Below are 18,707 nucleotides of genomic sequence, written 5' to 3'. Positions count from 1 at the left end.
GAATCAAAATCGCAAGAGTTCATACCTGGGTTAGAGGTCACCGCATCCTCCATTTCCTCATCCCGGTACTGGTATGAAGAGGTCCCTGACGTAGCAGCACTGCAAAGGCCCGCATTCAATCGGTTACATCCAGTTAATTGAATCCACATAAAGGACAAGTCGGATGATTACCCGAAGATAGTAGGAACAGTCACTTTGATCCGAGGCAAAGCTTTGGGCGGTTTGGAAGAGATGGCTTTCAGCCCTTTCGGCGCTGGAAGCGGCGCGACCTTGGATTGCTTTGGAGGCTTCTCAGTCGGCGTCGGGGAAGACGTCCTGGGGCGCTTCGAGGATTGCCCGATCGGCGCAGCCACCAAGTCCGGAGCGCGTGCCGGGTCATGAGTGTGCTTGGACCTCCTCTCCCTGCGAGGAGGCGAGTCGACTTCTTCCTCATCGGTCGATTCATCACTCTCCTCGTCCTCCTCGGCTTCTGAATGCTCCTTGCCGCTCTCGCTCCCGCTCCCTTCTTCTTCAGCGCCGGGGTCCTGCACACCGTTGGGCATCGAGTACATTTCAATGAGGGCCTAAAAGGATAACAATCAAAAGACATTTAGTCGACCACAAACGGGACATCACGTGGCGAATCAGAAAGATACTTGATAAAACAGAAATATACCTGCTCCAGCTGGCGCGAGTTGTCGAATGGAATCACCCTCCTGGATCCCCGAGGGTTGTCCTTGTTGCCAGTGATTCCCCTCAACCAGTTCTCCAAGATATCCTCGCTGACCTCCTCCGGGTGGATCCGAGTGGTATCTTCGAGCCCAGAGTACATCCACATCGGATGGTCGCGCACCTGAAGAGGTTGGATGCGTCGACCGAGAAAGATCTCCAGCAGATCCATCCCGGTCACTCCGTCGCGGACAAGCTGGACGACCCATTCGACCAGCTCCTTGACATGCGCCTTCTCTTCTGGAACTACCTTCAGGGGAGCAGGCTTCTCCACTCGAGCCAAGGAGAAAGGAGGAAGTCCAGTCGACTGGCCAGGGGTTGGCTGATCCTTGCAGTAAAACCAAGTCGACTGCCAGCCCCGGACCGAGTCAGGAAGGATCATCGCTGGGAAAGTGCTATTGCTCCTCATCTGGATCCCCAGACCACCGCACATCTGGATCACCCGCGCGCTCTCGTCACTCGACTTGGCCTTTTTAACCGACTGGGAACGGCAAGTGAAGATGTGTTTGAACAGCCCCCAATGCGGTCGACAGCCCAAGAAGTTTTTGCACATGGACACGAAAGCGGCCAGATAGACTATAGTGTTCGGAGTGAAATGGTGGAGCTGAGACCCAAAGAAGTTCAACAAACCCCAGAAGAAAGGGTGGGGAGGCAGCGAGAATCCGCGATCTACGTGGGTTGCTAAGAGGAGACACTCACCCTCTCTAGGCTGCGGCTCAGTTTCGTCCCCCGGGAGCCGAGCCGACTTGTGGGGGATCAATCCCCCCTCCACCAGGTCGTCGAGGTCGTCCTGCGTGATTGCCGAGCGGATCCAGTCGCCCTGGATCCTGCCCGCCGGCAGGCCGGACCTCGACGAGGATCCGCCCCGGCTGGTCCGCTTGCCCTTCGCCTTCGCGGTCGCCTTCTTCGCGCATTCCAATGCCGCCGTCTTGTCCTTCCCCATGGTGGCGGATCGAGCTCGAGCGGAGGTCCGGCGACGAGGCGGAACCGAGAGTGGCGGAGGGATCGGGAGAAAGAGAAGAGAGAATGGTGGCGTGCGGAGCAGAGGCCTGGCCCGAGACCTTTTATAAGACCTTCCGCCGAGTGGCTGACTAGTGGACCCAAGCGATTTAAACAAATCACGCAACAGTCGCGCGCGCCGTACGTGGCGAAAAAGGTGGCGCGGGGATCGAGGAGACTTACCTAATCCGTCCTGATAACCTCGTTTCCTCCCGGCGGGCACGCTTCCCAAAATTTGAATCCCGCGAGATCCGCGGAGAGCGGAACAACCTGTCAGACTGAAGACAAACACCCTCTACATCATCATTCGGAATTCAACTATGAAAGTTCACTCGACAACAACCAAGAATGGACCAAGGTGATTGAGAAAGGAGTCGACGTCGTCTCCTCAACTCATTGTTTCAGGACAAGGCATATTCACATCACAAAGAGTGGGTCGGAAGTGTTCTCAACCCCTTCCTCACTCAAACCCTGATCCATTCGGGGGCTAATGATGAAGCTATGTACCTAGGGTAGGGTCATGGACCTATTCAGCATACCCTCCCCGAGGACGTCTTTACAAAGAATCAGAAGCAGTCGAAGAGAAAATATCATCCACTCGACCATGAAGATGTGCTCACTCGACTTCCTTGAAGACACTCGACCACCTTGAAGACACTCGACCACCAGAAGATGAGGAACCCTCCACTCTGCAACGGTTAAGACTTAAACCATAGCATTATGAGCATTTATGATATTTACTGTAGACGTTACCTGTAACGCCTTTCCTTTATGAGCATTGAACTCTGTGTAACGGAGGGGAGCTGGGGTCCTGGCGCACTTTATATAAGCCACCTCTCTCCTATGGGACAAGGGTTCGCACTTTTGTAAACACACACACACACGTATAATCCAGTCGACCGCCTCAGGGCACCGAGACGTAGGGCTGTTACTTCCTGAGAGAAGGGCCTGAACTCGTAAAACTCGTGCGTACAACTAATCCATAGCTAGGATCTTGCCTCCTCATACCTACCCCCCATTCTACTGTCAGTCTTAGATCCACGACAATGGGCACGAGGGCGTTACCAGACGGGGTTTAAATCTAGTTGGGAAGAATATTATGTGTAGAGAAAACAGAGGGAGAGAGAGAAGAAAAATACCGAAACCTTTCCAAACTAGGAAGAAGCTACCAGGTGGAAACGGGGCCCATATTTGGCGCATGACACGCTGCGAACACAGCTAGCGTGCACCCCAAGCTCCCCTTGTGCCCTTTTTGGCCGGCCCATGTACAGGGCGGGACGCTTACCTCTTTCTCATTTTGACTTCTTATTTTTTCCTATGATTTTCCTTTTCAAAGTAATCCGAGATTTCAAAAGAGTTCTTAATTTCAAAAGAAATTTAGAATTTTGAAAAAAAATGTAGAAATCAAAAAATGTTCCTGAATTTAAAAATCATGATTTTGTAAAATGTTCAGATTTTCGAATAATGATAAATGCTCATGAATTCTAAAAATGTTCATCTATTGCAAAAATGTTCACAAATTCAAAAATGATCATGGATTTCTCAAAAATGTTCCTGAATTTCTACAACATGTTCATAATATTAAAAAATCCGGAATTTCATAATAGTTCCTAAATTTGGAAAATGTTCACGAACTTCAAAAAATATTTTTAATTCAAAAAATATTCACGGACTGAAAAAATATTCGTAAAAAACAAAAAGTTCCTGAATTTCAAAATTTGTTCCCAAATAAAAAAAACTTGCCGGTGCAAAAAAAATGTTCATGTGTTCCCAAAGATGTAAGAAAATTTTAAAAATATTAATGAATTTGAAAAATGATCATGAATTTGTGAAATATGTTCACGCATTTTCAAATGTTCCCAATTTCAAAAAATGTTCATGTATTTGGATAAATGTTGATGATTTCGTAAACTGTACACAATTTTAAAAATGTTCAAGAATTTCTATAATGTTCAAAAATTAAAAAATTAAAAATTAAAAAATAAATATAGGAAAAAATTGAAAAAGAGAGAAAACAGAAAAATGAAAATAAAAAGAAAAATAGAGGAAACGAAAAAAGAAAAACGGAAAGTAAAAAAATACAGTTCAAGAAAGGTCCTAGAACCTTTCAAATCCGATAGAGATGAAATCTGGTAATGGGCCGGCCCATCAGAATATAACGTGCCACGTCGCTCGGTGGCGACCTGCGCGCTAAATAGGAGCTTCCAGTGGGGGACCTCCTATACAATGCATTGTGTGCCACGAATCGCTTCTGGCGCTCGAAGGGAGCTAGTAGGGCCGCGACATATTAGGTCGCACGGCTGCTGGCAGGATCGCTTGCACGTACGTGATTCTCCATAAAAAAAAGGTTGCACCCACGCTCGCTGGATGCTATTCCCTCCGTTCTGAATTACTTGTCGCAGATATGGATGTATCTAGATGTATTTTAGTTCTAGATACATCCATTTCCGCGACGAGTAATTTGAAACGGAGGAAGTAGTCGCTAGTTGACCATAACCACGAATATTGACAATTGACCAAGACAATTAGACATGCACTTTAACAAAAGTAGTGTATTTGAAAAAAAAAGTTTACAAATTTGAAAGAAAAGTCCATCCATTTTGAAAAACAAAGTTCACAAATTTGAAAAAAAGTTCACTGATTTTGAAAAAACTTCATCAATTTTAAAAAAATTATGCAAATTTGAAAAAAACATCAATTTTGAAAAAAAGTTCATCGATTTTGGGAAAAAGTTCACAAATTTGAAAAAAAATTAGATTTTTTAAAAAATCATTGATTTTGAAAACAAACTTCACTGATTTTGAAAACAATACATCGATTTTGAAAAAAATCAAAAAAAGTAAAACAATTCAGTGATTTTTAAAAAAGTTCATCAATTTTGAAAAAAGCATGAAAAGAAAAAAAATCACTAACTTGAAAAAAAAAGCTCATTGAAAATAAATAAGTTAAGGAAATAGAAAAACAAGTCTAGAGAAAAACCAGATCGAAAAAATGGTTGGGAATCATCTTCAAGCTTCCTAAAACCAGCAATCTAACTCCCTTGTATACCTTTTTAATGGGCCGCCCAACCAGCATCACTGGATGAGTCGGGGGGGGGGGGGGGGGGGGAGGGGCAGTGCCCCCATTTGCACCAATGCATGTAACCGTTGCAACGGGCGCCATATAAGATATGTCGGCCGATCCATTGGTCGTGGTGGGAGGGGGGCCTCCCCGCTGGCTTCACCCCATGTCCACAGTCATTTGTTCCGCACTTCCTACTAATAGTGTTACTATATTCTCTCAACTCATTGTGCTCACCACAACCACCGTGTGGATGTTTTCCTTAGCGTCTGCGGTTTTCATCAACACCCGCCTTCTCATGGAGACTAAGAGGTTGTTTCACCGCAATGGAGCCACCGAGCCAATACCAGCGCCAATCCATTTATATGGCTTCATACTTACACATTTCGCAGACTATGACCCTATGCTTGCCTGCACGCCGCCGATCCCTCAGACGGGGCTCCACGCGGTGCTCGCCACGACGACGGTCTCCCTTCGCTCGCCGGCACGACATCCTCATCGGCAGGGATAGGCCTCGTCGGCACGCGGTGGTCGGGGCGACGATGCTCGCTGAAGGCATGTTGGCGACTCTTGCAGGGGTAAAGTCTGTATTTTCTTCAATCTATGCAGCTACAGAAAAAAAATTCTTCAGAAAATATCACAAGGCTGGGGGCGATGCCCCCCAGGCCTCAACATAGTTGTGCCGCTGTTTGGTAGTATACAATCACTGGGCATCACAACGAGGATACAATTTCACCGTTATCCTTCCCTTCTTCGTGTCAACAGTCCCGTTTTTTTGGCGTTGTTGGTCATCAAGGTTAAAAATATCACCTTTATTTGATCATTTGGTCTCGCACCTCCTACTAATAGTGCTACTTTATTCTCTCACCTCATCGTGCCCACCTTGACCACCGTGTGGATGTTTTCTTTAGCTACATGGGTTTTTCACCAATGTTCGTCTTCTTAGGGAGACTCAGAGGCTGCTTCACCGCGACAGAGTCACCGAGCCATTACCATCGGCAATCCATCTATACGGCTTCATACTTACACATTTAACATGCCAACTGTCGTTCCTATTATTCAAGCAGTAGATATGCATGTAAAACCATGAGACTAAGGATTGATTTGGAGAGAATCACGCAGCTCCATAGGGCACGATGTCATGACCGAAACCTTTTCAAACGGGGCAGAAGATACCAGGTGGAAACGGGACCTCATATTTGGCGCATGACGCGTTGCGAAGACAGAGCGTGCACCCCCACCAACTCCCCCTGTGCCCGTTTTGGGCGGGCCCATGTACGGGGCGGGATGCCCACCTGTTTTCTCATTTCAATTTTTTCTATGTTTCTTTTTAAAAATAATTCAGGATTTAAAAAAGTTCCAAATTTCAAAAAAATTGAGAATTTTGGAAATGGTGTAAAAATAATAAAATTTTCGTGAATTCAAAAAAAGACAAGTGCTCATGAACTCAAAAAATGTTTGCCTATTGCAAAAAATGTTCATGAATTTCTAGAAAATGTTCACAATATTCGAAAAATGTTTGGGAATTTCGAAATTGTTACTAAATTTCAAAAAATGTTCGCAAAATTCACGAAATGATCGTTAATTCAAAAAGTATTCATGAACTCACAAAAATGTTCGTCAAAAACAAAAAATGTTCCTAAATTTCAATATTTGTTTCCAAATTTTTTAAATCTCCGGTTCAAAAAAATTGGAGCCGCCGGTGGCGACTTGCGCGCCAAATAGGAGCTGTCGGTGGAATCGTATATAGAGTTTTCTAAGGGCCAGTTCTTTTCCAGCTTCTAGGAGCTTATTACCAAAATAAGCAAGAAGCTCGAAAGAACTCTTTTTGAACTATAGGGCTTAACTTATTTCCACCTGCCTTTCCTTCACAATGAGAAAAGGCTGGGGGGAGAGGTGCTTCCCGTAGAAGCTCACTTACAATCAAAGGGGTATATCTCCTTACCACTAAAGTTCAGAAATATTACAGTGAAACTGCCACCGAGCCCACCTGCCCGTGGGGAAAATCCAGCTCTCGCTTGTCGCTCGTTCGTCCTCCAGGAACAGGCACTCGTGCGACAGAAGCGGGTACGTCAAAGCAGCCGCCGCCACCGCTCCCAGCCCTTATGTCCGGCGCCACTTCTTCGCGTCCTTCCCTCCGCCGCGGCCGCGGCCGCTCCCCTCCCTTCCCTCCCGTGTCGCCTTTTCCCCTTGCTTCCCTTGGCGTCGCCTTTTTCCCTCCCTCCCTTGACCGCTGGATCGTCTCACACAAAGCTAGGGTTAGTGGCGGCCGCCGGCGTTCCCCGCCCGTCCCGCTGCTCGCCGCCCCTCCCTCTGGCGATGCCTCCATGGACAACGGGTAGGCCTTCTTCCTCCACTGCTCCTCCCTCCGGGGCGCAGAAGCTGGCCGCCCCTTTCCGCCGGTCGCCACCAACCTCCCTCCACTGCTTTGCTCCGGCCGACGCCCCTCAATGGTGCTGCTATATGGTGTTGAGGAAATTTCTGTAGATTAGATGTAGCCTCGCAATCCTGCACACGTAACATAATTTGTGATGTGGTGCCGCTATGAACAAAAATGAGTGATATTTTTATGTGCTGCTATATGAGTGTATATGAACATAATTTTTGATGTGATGTTATATCCGTTATATGAGTGTATGTCAGACAATAATCATGTTGTGGGTTTGGAAGTCCAATTTATGTTCATACAGGCAAAACATTAAAAAATAACTCGATGTCGTTTAATCAGAACGACAACAGTCACTACCGGACTCGCGGTCTATGCCGACGGCCCGCGGTCTATGCCTACGGCCACGGGCCGTCGGCATAGGCCCCTAAGCCGTCGGCATAGATCTATGCCTACGGTTGCCGTCGGCATAGGCCCGTCGGCGTAGATATCGTCAGCGTAGTCTTGTCAGACCGTCGGCATAGGGGCCTATGCCGACGGCCTGACGTCAGCCGTCGGCATAGTATAGCCGTCGGCAGTGTTTTTCGTCTGACGGCAACGGACGGCGCCGTCAAAAGCGCTGACGAATCACGCAATGCCACGTCACAGAGCTATGCCGACGGCAATGCCGTCGGCATACCTCTGCCACGTGGCAACCCCTGGTACTCCTGGTGGCAGGGCTATGCCTACAGCAAAGCCGTAGGCATAGATGAATCTATGCCGACGGCTTTGCCGTAGGCATATCTATGCCATGTGTCATCTCCTGGTTCCTCCTGGCAGCAGGGCTATGCCTACGGCAAAGCCGTCGGCATAGATTTTCAGCTATGCCTACGGCTTTGCTGTAGGCATAAAAAGTCTATATTCATAATAAATAAGACAAGTGATATTGCAAAAACTGAATAAAAGAAACTATATTCATAATAAATGAAGCATTGCAATTATTTGGCCTGAATAATAAACAATAGACTTTATTAATATGAATGTCAACTACAAGCATTCAGGAATTACACTTAGAGGAAAAGGAAATAAAAGAAGAAAGGAAAAGTCCTAAACTAAACCTATACTAAACTATCTACTTCATCTTCTGCTTCTTTCTTCTAGTTCATCAGCCTGCAAAACAAGAAACAACAAATAGGAAAAACTTGATTAAGGTTAAAATGTAGCATTCCCCTTATGGAAATGCCTTTGCTGTAGGAGCTAGCACTTAGGAGTTTGGAAACATTAGTCAAACCCCAATAAGATTAAGTTGATAAAAGAAACATTAGAAGAGAGCCAACACTGCATAAATGGAGCCAATGGAACAGTAACCAGCAAGGCCAAAAGGAATAGGTTCAATTGGCAGTAAAGAATAACCCAATAGAGAAGTAAAGCCAGCAAAGTATAGATCAAAGCTAAACCCAAAGATCAACTCAAATTAGCACTAACTCCATGATTAGGGGATCCCTCGATTAAGCTTGGGTTAGTTTTCAGATGAAATCCAACTAACCCACTACTAACCAACTAACCCAGAGGTAGGGTTTGAAGTAGGGATTGTCCTCAGGCAACCTAGTAGTGCTAGGACTATTGCATCATTGGATCAAGTAGTGCAGCATCTGCTGTTAAGTAATGGTGAGAGCCTCAGGACACCATCATTGGCATGGCAAGATTAAGGAGCACCTGTTCTTATCAGTGAGAGTATGAAAGAGAGAAAGAAAGTGAAGAGACCAGTGTAGCATCTGTTCAAATCAGATTTAAGAGAGGGAATTGGCAAGGAAAGATACAGTCCATAACCTGCAAGAATAAATAGGCCATTGATAGCACATTTACTAAACATCTGCCGTAAGCAGAAGTGCAGAACACATACACCCACTTACACATGGGTACTATTCTGTATATAGGTACACAAGCACAACACATGGACCTGGTATAGATAGGAGTATAAGCATGCAGCAAAATCATCTGAAACATCTGAAATAGCTAAAGCAAAGAAAGAGTTAACACTACATGCAACCATGAGGACTATATCCTGTACAATATACAACTAAACCACCAGTAGATGATGTACTAAACCATACAAGAAATACCAATACATGGTATTTAGATAAAGACTAGTATATATCAAACACACATACCAGCTTGAAAGAGAAACTATAATTTTATACCACTACAGGAGCAAATCATGAACAACACAGAGTAATTGCAGTAAAGAGATGAATCAGTATATGTTGATCAATAAGAAAGTTACAGCTATATACAAATGAAGGACTATATCCTTTATAAGATAACAAAGAAACAGTAGCACTTGTACATATGAATAAATAGAACCAGCAGCCAACTAATAAAGAAACTAGCATGTGCTATAGGACAGGAACAATAACATCTATAAGACCAAGATAATTGCAGTGATAGACCAACAGTAGCATAGAATTTCTTGTAATCAGTCCATAGACATGAACTAGAACTAGAATATGAACATGTAAAGCAGCAGGAGCATAAGTAGACCAAAGTCCACATTGCCAAATCCATAAAGATAGCACAGTAATCAATTGAGCTAATAATAGGTGAGCCAACCTTCACCAAGCACTAACAGGACACGCAGAGCAGCATCAAATCGACCATGACATGCCCGAAGAGAGTAGTATGAGCAGGGGAGCAGAGGGATTGAGGAGCTTACCATAAGCAACGCCACCACCATGGTTGCGGTGTGGCCAAATCACCGCCGTCGCACGGTGGCAGGCGATAAGGTAGTCGACGCTGATGGATCTGGGGCAGTAGCACCACAGGCAAAACCCAGGAGGCGCTGGTGCACAAGGAGGCACGGGAGGTGGCGCAGGCGACTAGATCCACGAGCAAGAGCACGCCGACGACAAACCTCTCCCCACCACCGAAACCCTAGAGAGGGAGAACAGATGGGGGCGACCACGGGCGGCAGGGAGAAGCGAATCGAATGAGTGGAGGAGGTAGAGCGGCTCAACGGGGAGCCCTGGGTAGCTAGCTCAGCGACAGAGCTCGCCGGAGTAGGCTGGAATCGGCCGGCGACCGAGGCGGCGATGTGAGGCGACAAAAGAGAGAAGGGGATCGAGAGATAGGGGCTCGGGATCGAGAGATAGGGGCTCGGGATCGAGAGAGGGGGGCTTGGATCGAGAGAGAGGGGGGCTCGGGAGCTCGCCGGTGCCTGACCCGCCGCCCGCTGGCCTCGCCGTCGCCGGAGGTGAGGTGGCGGCCGAAACCCTAGCTAGCACGGGGGACGATGGAGGGCGGGAGCGCTGATTCTGGACGGAGGGGAAGGAGGCGTGGAGCTTGGGGAGCTCGGGGGAGTGCTTCCCGTCGCCGGAGCTCACCGGAATAGGCCGGCGTGGGTGGTGGCGGCGGCGAGGGAGAGGGGTTCGTGGGGGAGAGAGGAGCGAGGAGCGAGGTCGCGAGACAGAGAGGGGGAGGAGGCGTTCGGTGGAGTTGGGTGGGCTCTATCTCATGGGCTTTTTTTGTCCTTTTCTTTAGATGGATGGATGGATGGCTGGATGGATGTGGGGTGGAGAGCTAGATGGATGGATATGCGCCACGTCATCGATCCGTGGCACAAACGTTTCCACCAATAGGAATCAAGCTCATGCAATTGTGTTCTCCCTTTTGTTTTTCTTCTAAATTTTTTTACTCTCTTGGACCGCTGAAGGAGGGCAAGTGCTAACCGCGTCCACGCCGGTGAAGGGTCTGGCGTCCTCTGGCCTCGCCGCCATCGGAGCAGCGCTAGAGGTGGAGGCCATCGAAATCCTAGCCACGAGGTAGGGTTGTGGGTGGACGGAAGGAGCGGATCCTGACGCATGGATGGACGCGGCAGGACGAGGTCCCGCGGACCCGGCTGTCGGCGATCTGTGAGGGGAGAGGAGGATCACAGCGGCATGCCGGATCCAGCCACTTGTAAACTGCACCATCTTCGAGTTAGTATCTGGCTATCGAGAGGGAACGTGTCTGGTTTATGAAGGAAGTGTGTTGCCCGTTGCTCCGTTGACCTCGAAACTTCTCGTGCTCTCAAAGGGGGGCATTTCATGACACGTTCCCGGGCATGGCATTTTTTGGGACCGCCTGGAATATTTGAGACATTTACTGCATCTGTAGGGCTTCAATGTGGAAAAATGCAGATCTGCACGGCGGCCACTTGAAATGATGTCAATAAGTGGTTTGTAAATCATATATGATGTCTTTGCAGTATGCGTAGGCCTAGTGCAACGAAAGGATGAGGAGCCATACCACTGGGGGGCGAATGTACCTCGGCGGCATGTCGGATCTAGCCGTAAAAATCCACGGAAAATCATATGATGCCGGAAATCCTCGGGACCTGGCACGGTGTCGTCATATGGCCCTTGTAAGGTGTGGTAAAAATTTGAGCGTGTTTCGCAGAAGTCTGACCGGCGGCCACTTGTAAACCGCACCATCTTTGGGTTAGTATCTTGCTATAGAGAGATAATGTTTCGGTTTGTGAAGGAATTGCGCTGCCCGTTGCTCCGTTGACCTCGAAAATTTTCATGCTCTCAAAGGGGGCCATTTTATGACACGTGCCAGGACATGGCATTTTTCGGGCCCGCCTGGATTATTTGAGAAATTTACTGCATCTGTAGGGTTTCAATGCGGGGAATTGCAGATCTGCACGACGGCCACCTGAAATGATGTCCAGAAGTGGTTTGTAAAATCATATATGATGTCTTTGCAGCATGCATAGGCCTAGTGCAACCAAAGAAGGAGGAGCCCCACAACTGGGGGGCGAATGTACCTTGGTGGCATGCCAGATCAAGCCGTAAAAATCTGTGGAAAATCATACGATGCCGGAAATCCCCGGGACCGGGCACAGTGTCTTCATATGCCCCTTGTAGGGTGTGGTAAAAGTTTGAGCGCGTTTCGCAAAAGCCTGACCGGAGGCCGCTTGTAAACTGCAGCATCTTCGAGTTAGTATCTATCTATCGAGAGAGAACGTGTCTGGTTTGTGAATGAAATGCGTTGCCCGTTCCTCCATTGGCTATTTCAACCCTCCATCGCACTTGTATACATATATTAAGACACAATGCAAGTTTGGGTACCATTGATACCCCCAAGGCCCCCGACCGACCTAATCCTAGCCCGGTTGACCCGAAGATCTAGGCCTTTGACTTTCACCGAACCGCCTTTGACCAACGTACTTTTCCACCTGGTTGTGATAGGTCAGCCCATAGGAACATTTCAAAACAAGGTCTGGGCCCAACACACCAGCGGACCCCCCTCGTGTCGACCCGATGCGGCCATTCCCCCCCCCCCCTGCAAGTGTCGGCGGCAGCGCCTTCCGTGAAGGGGGTCACATTCCGGAGCCGCGTGTCGTTTGTTTGCACCTGACAGCACACTTCCAGACATGTAAGAGGACCTGGCGCAAGATTTGATGGCATAGCTAGCCCCCAAAGGCCCCCGACCACACTCGTAGACATGCGAAGAACAATCCATGGTGGGGGATTTTTTCACATACTCCTGCATCTTACAAAAATATAAGAAATTGCCACACATATTATATCATATGTGTCTGCACTGTGTAAAAATCTCATGAATTGATTACGCTTCAAGTGTTCAGGAATATTCATGCAACGCCAAAACCGCAGAAGGATTACTTCGATTGCATCGCCGTTCATGAGGGCAAACCTCACACCGGAGCCGCGTATTGCCTCTTTAGACATGGCACCACATCTTTCGACATGTATGAGGACTCGGCGCGATGCTCTGGTGGCATTGTCCCCCCCCCCCCCCCCCCAAGGCCCTCGGTCAGCCGAACCCTGGACAAGTTGACCCGGAAATCTACGCCTTTGACTTTCACCGGACGATCTTTGACCAATGGACGTTTTCACCTGGTTGTGATAGGTCGGCCCATAGGAACACTTGAGAATAAGGTCTGGGACAAACCCACCATAAGATTCCCTTCGTGTCAACCCGACATGGCCGTTTCCTCCCTCCAAGTGACAACGGCATTGGCGTCCATGAAGGGTCACACTCCTGAGCCAGTTGCCTTTGCACCCGCCACCACAATCCTTGAAACAGTCTGATGAAGCAAACATGATTTAAGTTTGTTCAAATTTGAAACATAGTATAGCACATAATCCTTTCAAGATTCTGATAAAAAACCATATGAATTTCGTCAAAATCAATCCAAGTATCAATTACTTATGATTTTAATAAAGCAGAAGGACCTATATGCAAAAGTACAGGAGGCCACATTTCTAACATACTCAAAAACAAAAACAAACTGGATATTCATAATCTATGGAAAATTCTACCCTAAATCGATGTATAATTTGTGTATGTTTAAGTTTAGATAAGTTAGATTTAAATTAAACAAAATTTAACTTAAAAATAAAAATAATTTAAAATAAAAACAAATAATATCTATGCCTACGGCCATGCCGTAGGCATAGTTCTCGGCCAGGGGCTGCCAGGAGGTGCCACGTGGCGGGGCTATGCCTACGGCAAGGCCGTAGGCATAGATGGAAAACTATGCCTACGGCTTTGCCGTCGGCATAGATCTGCCACGTGGCAGCTCCTAGTAAAAAATATAGATAATATCTATGCTGACGGCCGCCGTCAGGGCCGTCGGCATAGATTTGACGGCGTCAGCCCGCCGTTTGTCCCTGGGCCACCAGGGCCACATCTATGCCGACAGCCTAACTATGCCTACGGCCACCGTAGGCATAGATCGATATATGCCGACGGCCTAACTATGCCTACGGCTGCCGTAGGCATAGATGGAGGTATGCCGACGGCTTCTCTATGCCGACGGCTTTTCCCAGGCCGTCTGCGTAGCTCGAGTTATGCCGACGGCATAGATAAGGCCGTAGGCATATAGGGTTATTCCGGTAGTGAGTCCAAGGGCATTATAGAGTTTTCATTGGCTATGCCACAGATAAGCTGGAAAAAAAAGCACCGAAAATAACTGGTTGGCTTATTTTTATAAAAGTTTATTTCCACAACATAACTTAAAGGAACTGACCCTAACTGGGCCAGCCCATGTGGCGGAAGGGGTGAGCGTTCCTACTGTCTGCAAACTATAGTATACACGGGAGTACTAAACCGTCTCCGTACTTAATGAAAAAAAAAATACTGTCTCCCACTCCTACCGCTAGTTTTTTCCTTTTTTTGATGGGACCTACCGCTAGTTTTCTAATGTGAAGGCGATAGCCTTGTCCGAGTTCGACCGGAAATAGATCCAAGGCTCTACTTAGTTGGAAAGGCACGTTTTATTTCCGAATTCTCCTATCCATCATAACAAGAAAGAAAGCCCGGGCTGCTTAGCTTATAGAGTGGCTAACTGGGAACACTGCAGCATACTATTGGAAGCTGTCAGATGCTTGCCGCCTCCGGGCGGGGCTGGGATCATGGCGCGTGCTGTCGGAACTCCTGCTGCTTCTCATATAATGCTACGAACATCGACGTACCGCCAGACAATCAATCCTCACCGATCCTACTCCGACGTAACACATGGCGACAATATTCGGCGAGGCGTTTTTTCTGATCCTGCTGCCGCTGCTCCTCCAGTGCCTCTGCCGGCCGCTCCAACGCGGCCGGACGCACGGAAGAGTTCGCTCGGAGGAGGGTACCTTCGGCCGCAAGGGCGTTCGCGCCGCCCGCCGAAGCCCGGCGTCGTGTAGATGCCGCCAGATGTTTTTGAGCGTGGGCGATGAGGAGGACAGCGCCGCCGGCAGAAGAAGAGCATTGTGCCATTGTGATCCGGCGATGTCGACGTTGTACTGCCGTCTGGTGATGATCAATAGACTACGAGCTTACATCGCCGGGATTATATTGACGGCGGCTACACCCACTGGGCCGGGTGTTTACACTTTGGCGCGCTGGCGACATGCAGATGATATCGAGCCGTTGACACGTGAGACGTCGGGTGACAACTTTCACGGCACGTTGCCGTGCGTGGAGGGGAGCACCGCCGGCCGAAGGCGAGCCACCGCGAACGATCGCTGGACGACCTCGGAGAGACTCACAGACAACGTTGTGAAGGCAGAGCTTGGCACTTCGACGGGCATAAGAGGCCCATATCGACTGTCGGCTCTCGAGTGCCTTTCGATGCCGACCCTCGCGGGGCTTCAGTTACGCCACACCTTTCTACACCACGTGCTCAATCAACATTGTCCTCAGAGAACTTCGACCGACATCTGTATCGTATGCAATTGGGATCGGCACGTGAAGACGGAGTTTGGCACTTCCATGGGCACTAGTCCCGAGGGAACTTCGATCGACCTCCATATCGTACGCGATTTGGATCAGCTATCACGGTGGTTCATTGTATATGGAGGCCTAGATTTCCCCATGGGATTTTCTGAGCAACGGAACAAAGGGTCATCGCGGGCCTATTCCCCCGAGGGAATTCCGGTGGAGGATGAGGACGACTCACATGATTGGAGAGAGCGGACATTCAAAGATTCGACCCGTGAATTTTCCGATAATGACCCATGTCTTGATCAGAGCAGTGTGTGTTCTGACAGCCACAAGAAGGCCCACTGCAGCGCGACAATGACTACTTCGACGAGGTTAGCAGAATTTTTGTTGCATCGACCCGCGGACATGGCATGGTCGTCAATGCAGGCCCAGCTTGGAAGTAACAATGACAATGATTCACATGATTGGAGAGCGCAAACATCGAAGATTCGACCAACCAATTCTCTGGAACAGACAAAGACTCATATCCTGATCAGAACATTGTGTGTTCTGATAGCAAGATCGGTGCGCATTTCAGCGCGACAATGACGACTTCAAACAGTACCGTGGCATCTTCGTCAATGCAGCTTGGTGGCAGCAGCGACAACCTGACTAGCTCGACATCAGAGCAACCAAATAGCAACAATGACCATATCGAGACGTCTAATGAAGTTGATAAAACAAGTACACCATATTGGCTCTTTCCAGGATTCACATTTTGCCCGACAGACGAGGATATCGTGCTCCACTATCTCAAGCCCAAAGTCCTGAATCTGGCGCTTCAACCATATAGGAGAAGGATAGAAGAGCTGGTTAATATTTATGCTCTGGACCCAGATGACATAAGACGTAAGTTCCGAAAACATCTTTTACTGAGTTATTAATGTTTTTGTTTTGCTTGGTCTCGTCCGGTGAAGTGCAAATGCATCTTGGATTTTCTAAAAAAAATGTAGCTCAATGAACTGAGCCGAAGTTGCACGGAAGTTTTTTTCTCCGGCCAATTGCATGCTACCATGGTTGGCACATGCAGCTGGAATGACACTTTGTACTTGCAGATGAAGATCTAGGCTAAAAGCCATCACTTATTGATCTAGGTTTTCAAAAAGTGCTGGCGCCCTCACTAAATGGAGGGACCGTGAGCCATAAACTGTAAGAAAAATATCGAACAAACTAAGACTATATGCTTATTATGTTTCAGTAGTTAGAACTCACATGAATGAACAAGTATAAGAGAATTCAGTTGTGGATACACAACGCAGTTTCCCTTTGTATTTCTTAACGTGTGGGTAGAAGTTGGGTTCTAAACTATGTGACACAGTAAATAAATGTATATATAGCGTGTAAATTATTTAAATCCACTCGACTAATTTTCTGAATTTCAGACAACTTGTACGTTGCACTGTACTTGCATAGGCCGTATTTTTTTTTGCTTTCAGTGCATAAAGCAGCTGGACGTTGTGATTTATTACCAGATTGGCATGACACAGTCTAATTCTTCTACGTGTATGCACGCAGTTGATGGACACGGAGACAAAGAGCGACTAGGGTTCTTCTTCGTGCGCAAGCAAGCCACGGCGTACAGCCTAGTTTCAAAAAAAGCCACGGCGTACAGCCTCGTTTCAAAAAAAGCTGCGGCATACAGCAACCCGTGCTTCTACACCACCCCGGTCGGGTTCTGGAAGATCCGTGGCCCGCCGTCCCGCGTGAAGCACGACGGCCTCACCGTGGCCTTCAAGACGTCGATGGACTTCTACCGCGGCAGGGCGCCACACGGGTGCAAGACCCAGTGGAGCATGTTCGAGTACAAGCTCAACGCGGACCGAGAAGACCTCAGGAACCTCGCCCGGCCATGGGTACGTATGTGAACATATGAACCATTTTGCTTCACATCAATGATCTTTTCTCATCGCTTACCAAACTGTCATTGTTCTTGGAACAGATGAACTCCTACGTCGTGTGCAAGGTTCGCAAGAGGGACTGTCGCCGAGACGCCAAGGGCGGAGAGGTCGAGGATGCGCCGGCGGTGCCATCCAAGGCGAAAGGGTTGTGGCGGCGCCCCGCACCATTGCCGGGATCCCCTCGTGGGAAGCCAAACTCAAGGAGACACATCGACCAGATGGACAAGATAGTTGTGCCGAAGTGCGATGTAATACTACTAGCTCGGAAGCAGGAGGCAATGGGGGCTCCGGAACTAGAGGGCGACGAACCGGGCCTACTTCTTGGGAAGCGCAAGCGTCCTGCTACGTTTTAGGATGAATCCTGCCCTTTCGAGCTCGTGGGCTATAAGCCTCTAACCAAAGTTGTAGACACTAGTAGTTTTAGTGGTTTTATGTTTCTGATCGAGAGGTTTAGATAAACGAATAGAGGCTTTATAATTGTCGATTACTACATCTCTTGTATATCATAATATACTACATATGCCCGATTCGTTGCAACTTTTTGTATCCAGCAGTGTGCCACAGCGTGCCACTATGTGAATGTGAAGTTGTATTACTATAAAAGAAAAAAAATACAAATATCTAGATTCAAAAATGGAGGGAAAACTTTGCCAAACTTGCAAAAGTGGTTGCATTTTCTTGCTTTTAGCAACTTAATATTACTTGTCTGAGGTGTGTAGACCAGTAGATGATCTGAAAACTACGACTCCTATGACCTGAAGATAAGTAAAAAGCTTGATTCAAGTATGAAGGAAACTTCTATCGAACTTTCTCTTTGGTCATCCCGAGGTATGGTGGCCATCCCGAGGCGATTGAACCGCTAGGATATCGGGCTGATCTGAGCTCGAGCTCAGACACGAATTTTCCAATGGATGCAACGTATTGTTTCTCTTTGCATGACTAGCAATGATTTTTCTCTCTGCAATCAGTGAAGACACAACATGAATGTAGCACCCCAGCGTCATAAATTGCTTGGCCTTAAAAAAAGTGGTTACATATAGCCCTCCGGCCCAATAAACTGGACAAAGTGGGTACTGACGATTTGATGCAGACAAAACTTCTCATAGCATGCATGACGGTTATCAAGGATATAGAAGATGGCACAGGAGGGAATCATGCATATGTCGTGAGGAAGGTGATTGCGAGGAGAAATGAGTTCCAATCTTGTTTACTAGTGCATGAATCTCGTTGAAGGAAGTATGAAGCTGATAGTTTAGCAAAGTTTTCTTTATTATTAACTTTAGGTTGACATGTTTGGCTTATTGAGCAACATGATGCTGTAACGAACTATTCCTTCCAGATTGAGCAATAAAGTACAACATTTACCCCTAAACAAGATATATAATACTACTCCCTCCTTTCAAAAAAGGAGGACGTCCTAGTTTCTA

General features: G+C 47.6%; 1 protein-coding gene across 1 annotated transcript; it reads left to right on the top strand.

Annotated features, from left to right (window-relative positions):
- Positions 1-16,860: 16,860 nt before the first annotated feature.
- Positions 16,861-17,807, top strand: LOC147986059 (uncharacterized). Its single transcript, XM_087539978.1, has 2 exons — positions 16,861-17,235; positions 17,322-17,807. Exons 1-2 carry the CDS (start codon positions 16,861-16,863, stop codon positions 17,631-17,633), a joined length of 687 nt encoding a protein of 228 aa, XP_087396104.1. The 3' UTR covers positions 17,634-17,807.
- The last annotated feature ends 900 nt before the right edge of the window (positions 17,808-18,707 follow it).

This window comes from Triticum urartu, chromosome 2A (assembly GCF_056163025.1).
Source record: "Triticum urartu cultivar PI428250 chromosome 2A, HENAU_Tu73, whole genome shotgun sequence".
NCBI classification, from domain to species: Eukaryota; Viridiplantae; Streptophyta; class Magnoliopsida; order Poales; family Poaceae; genus Triticum; species Triticum urartu.
This window is presented reverse-complemented; position numbering and strand designations above follow the sequence as displayed.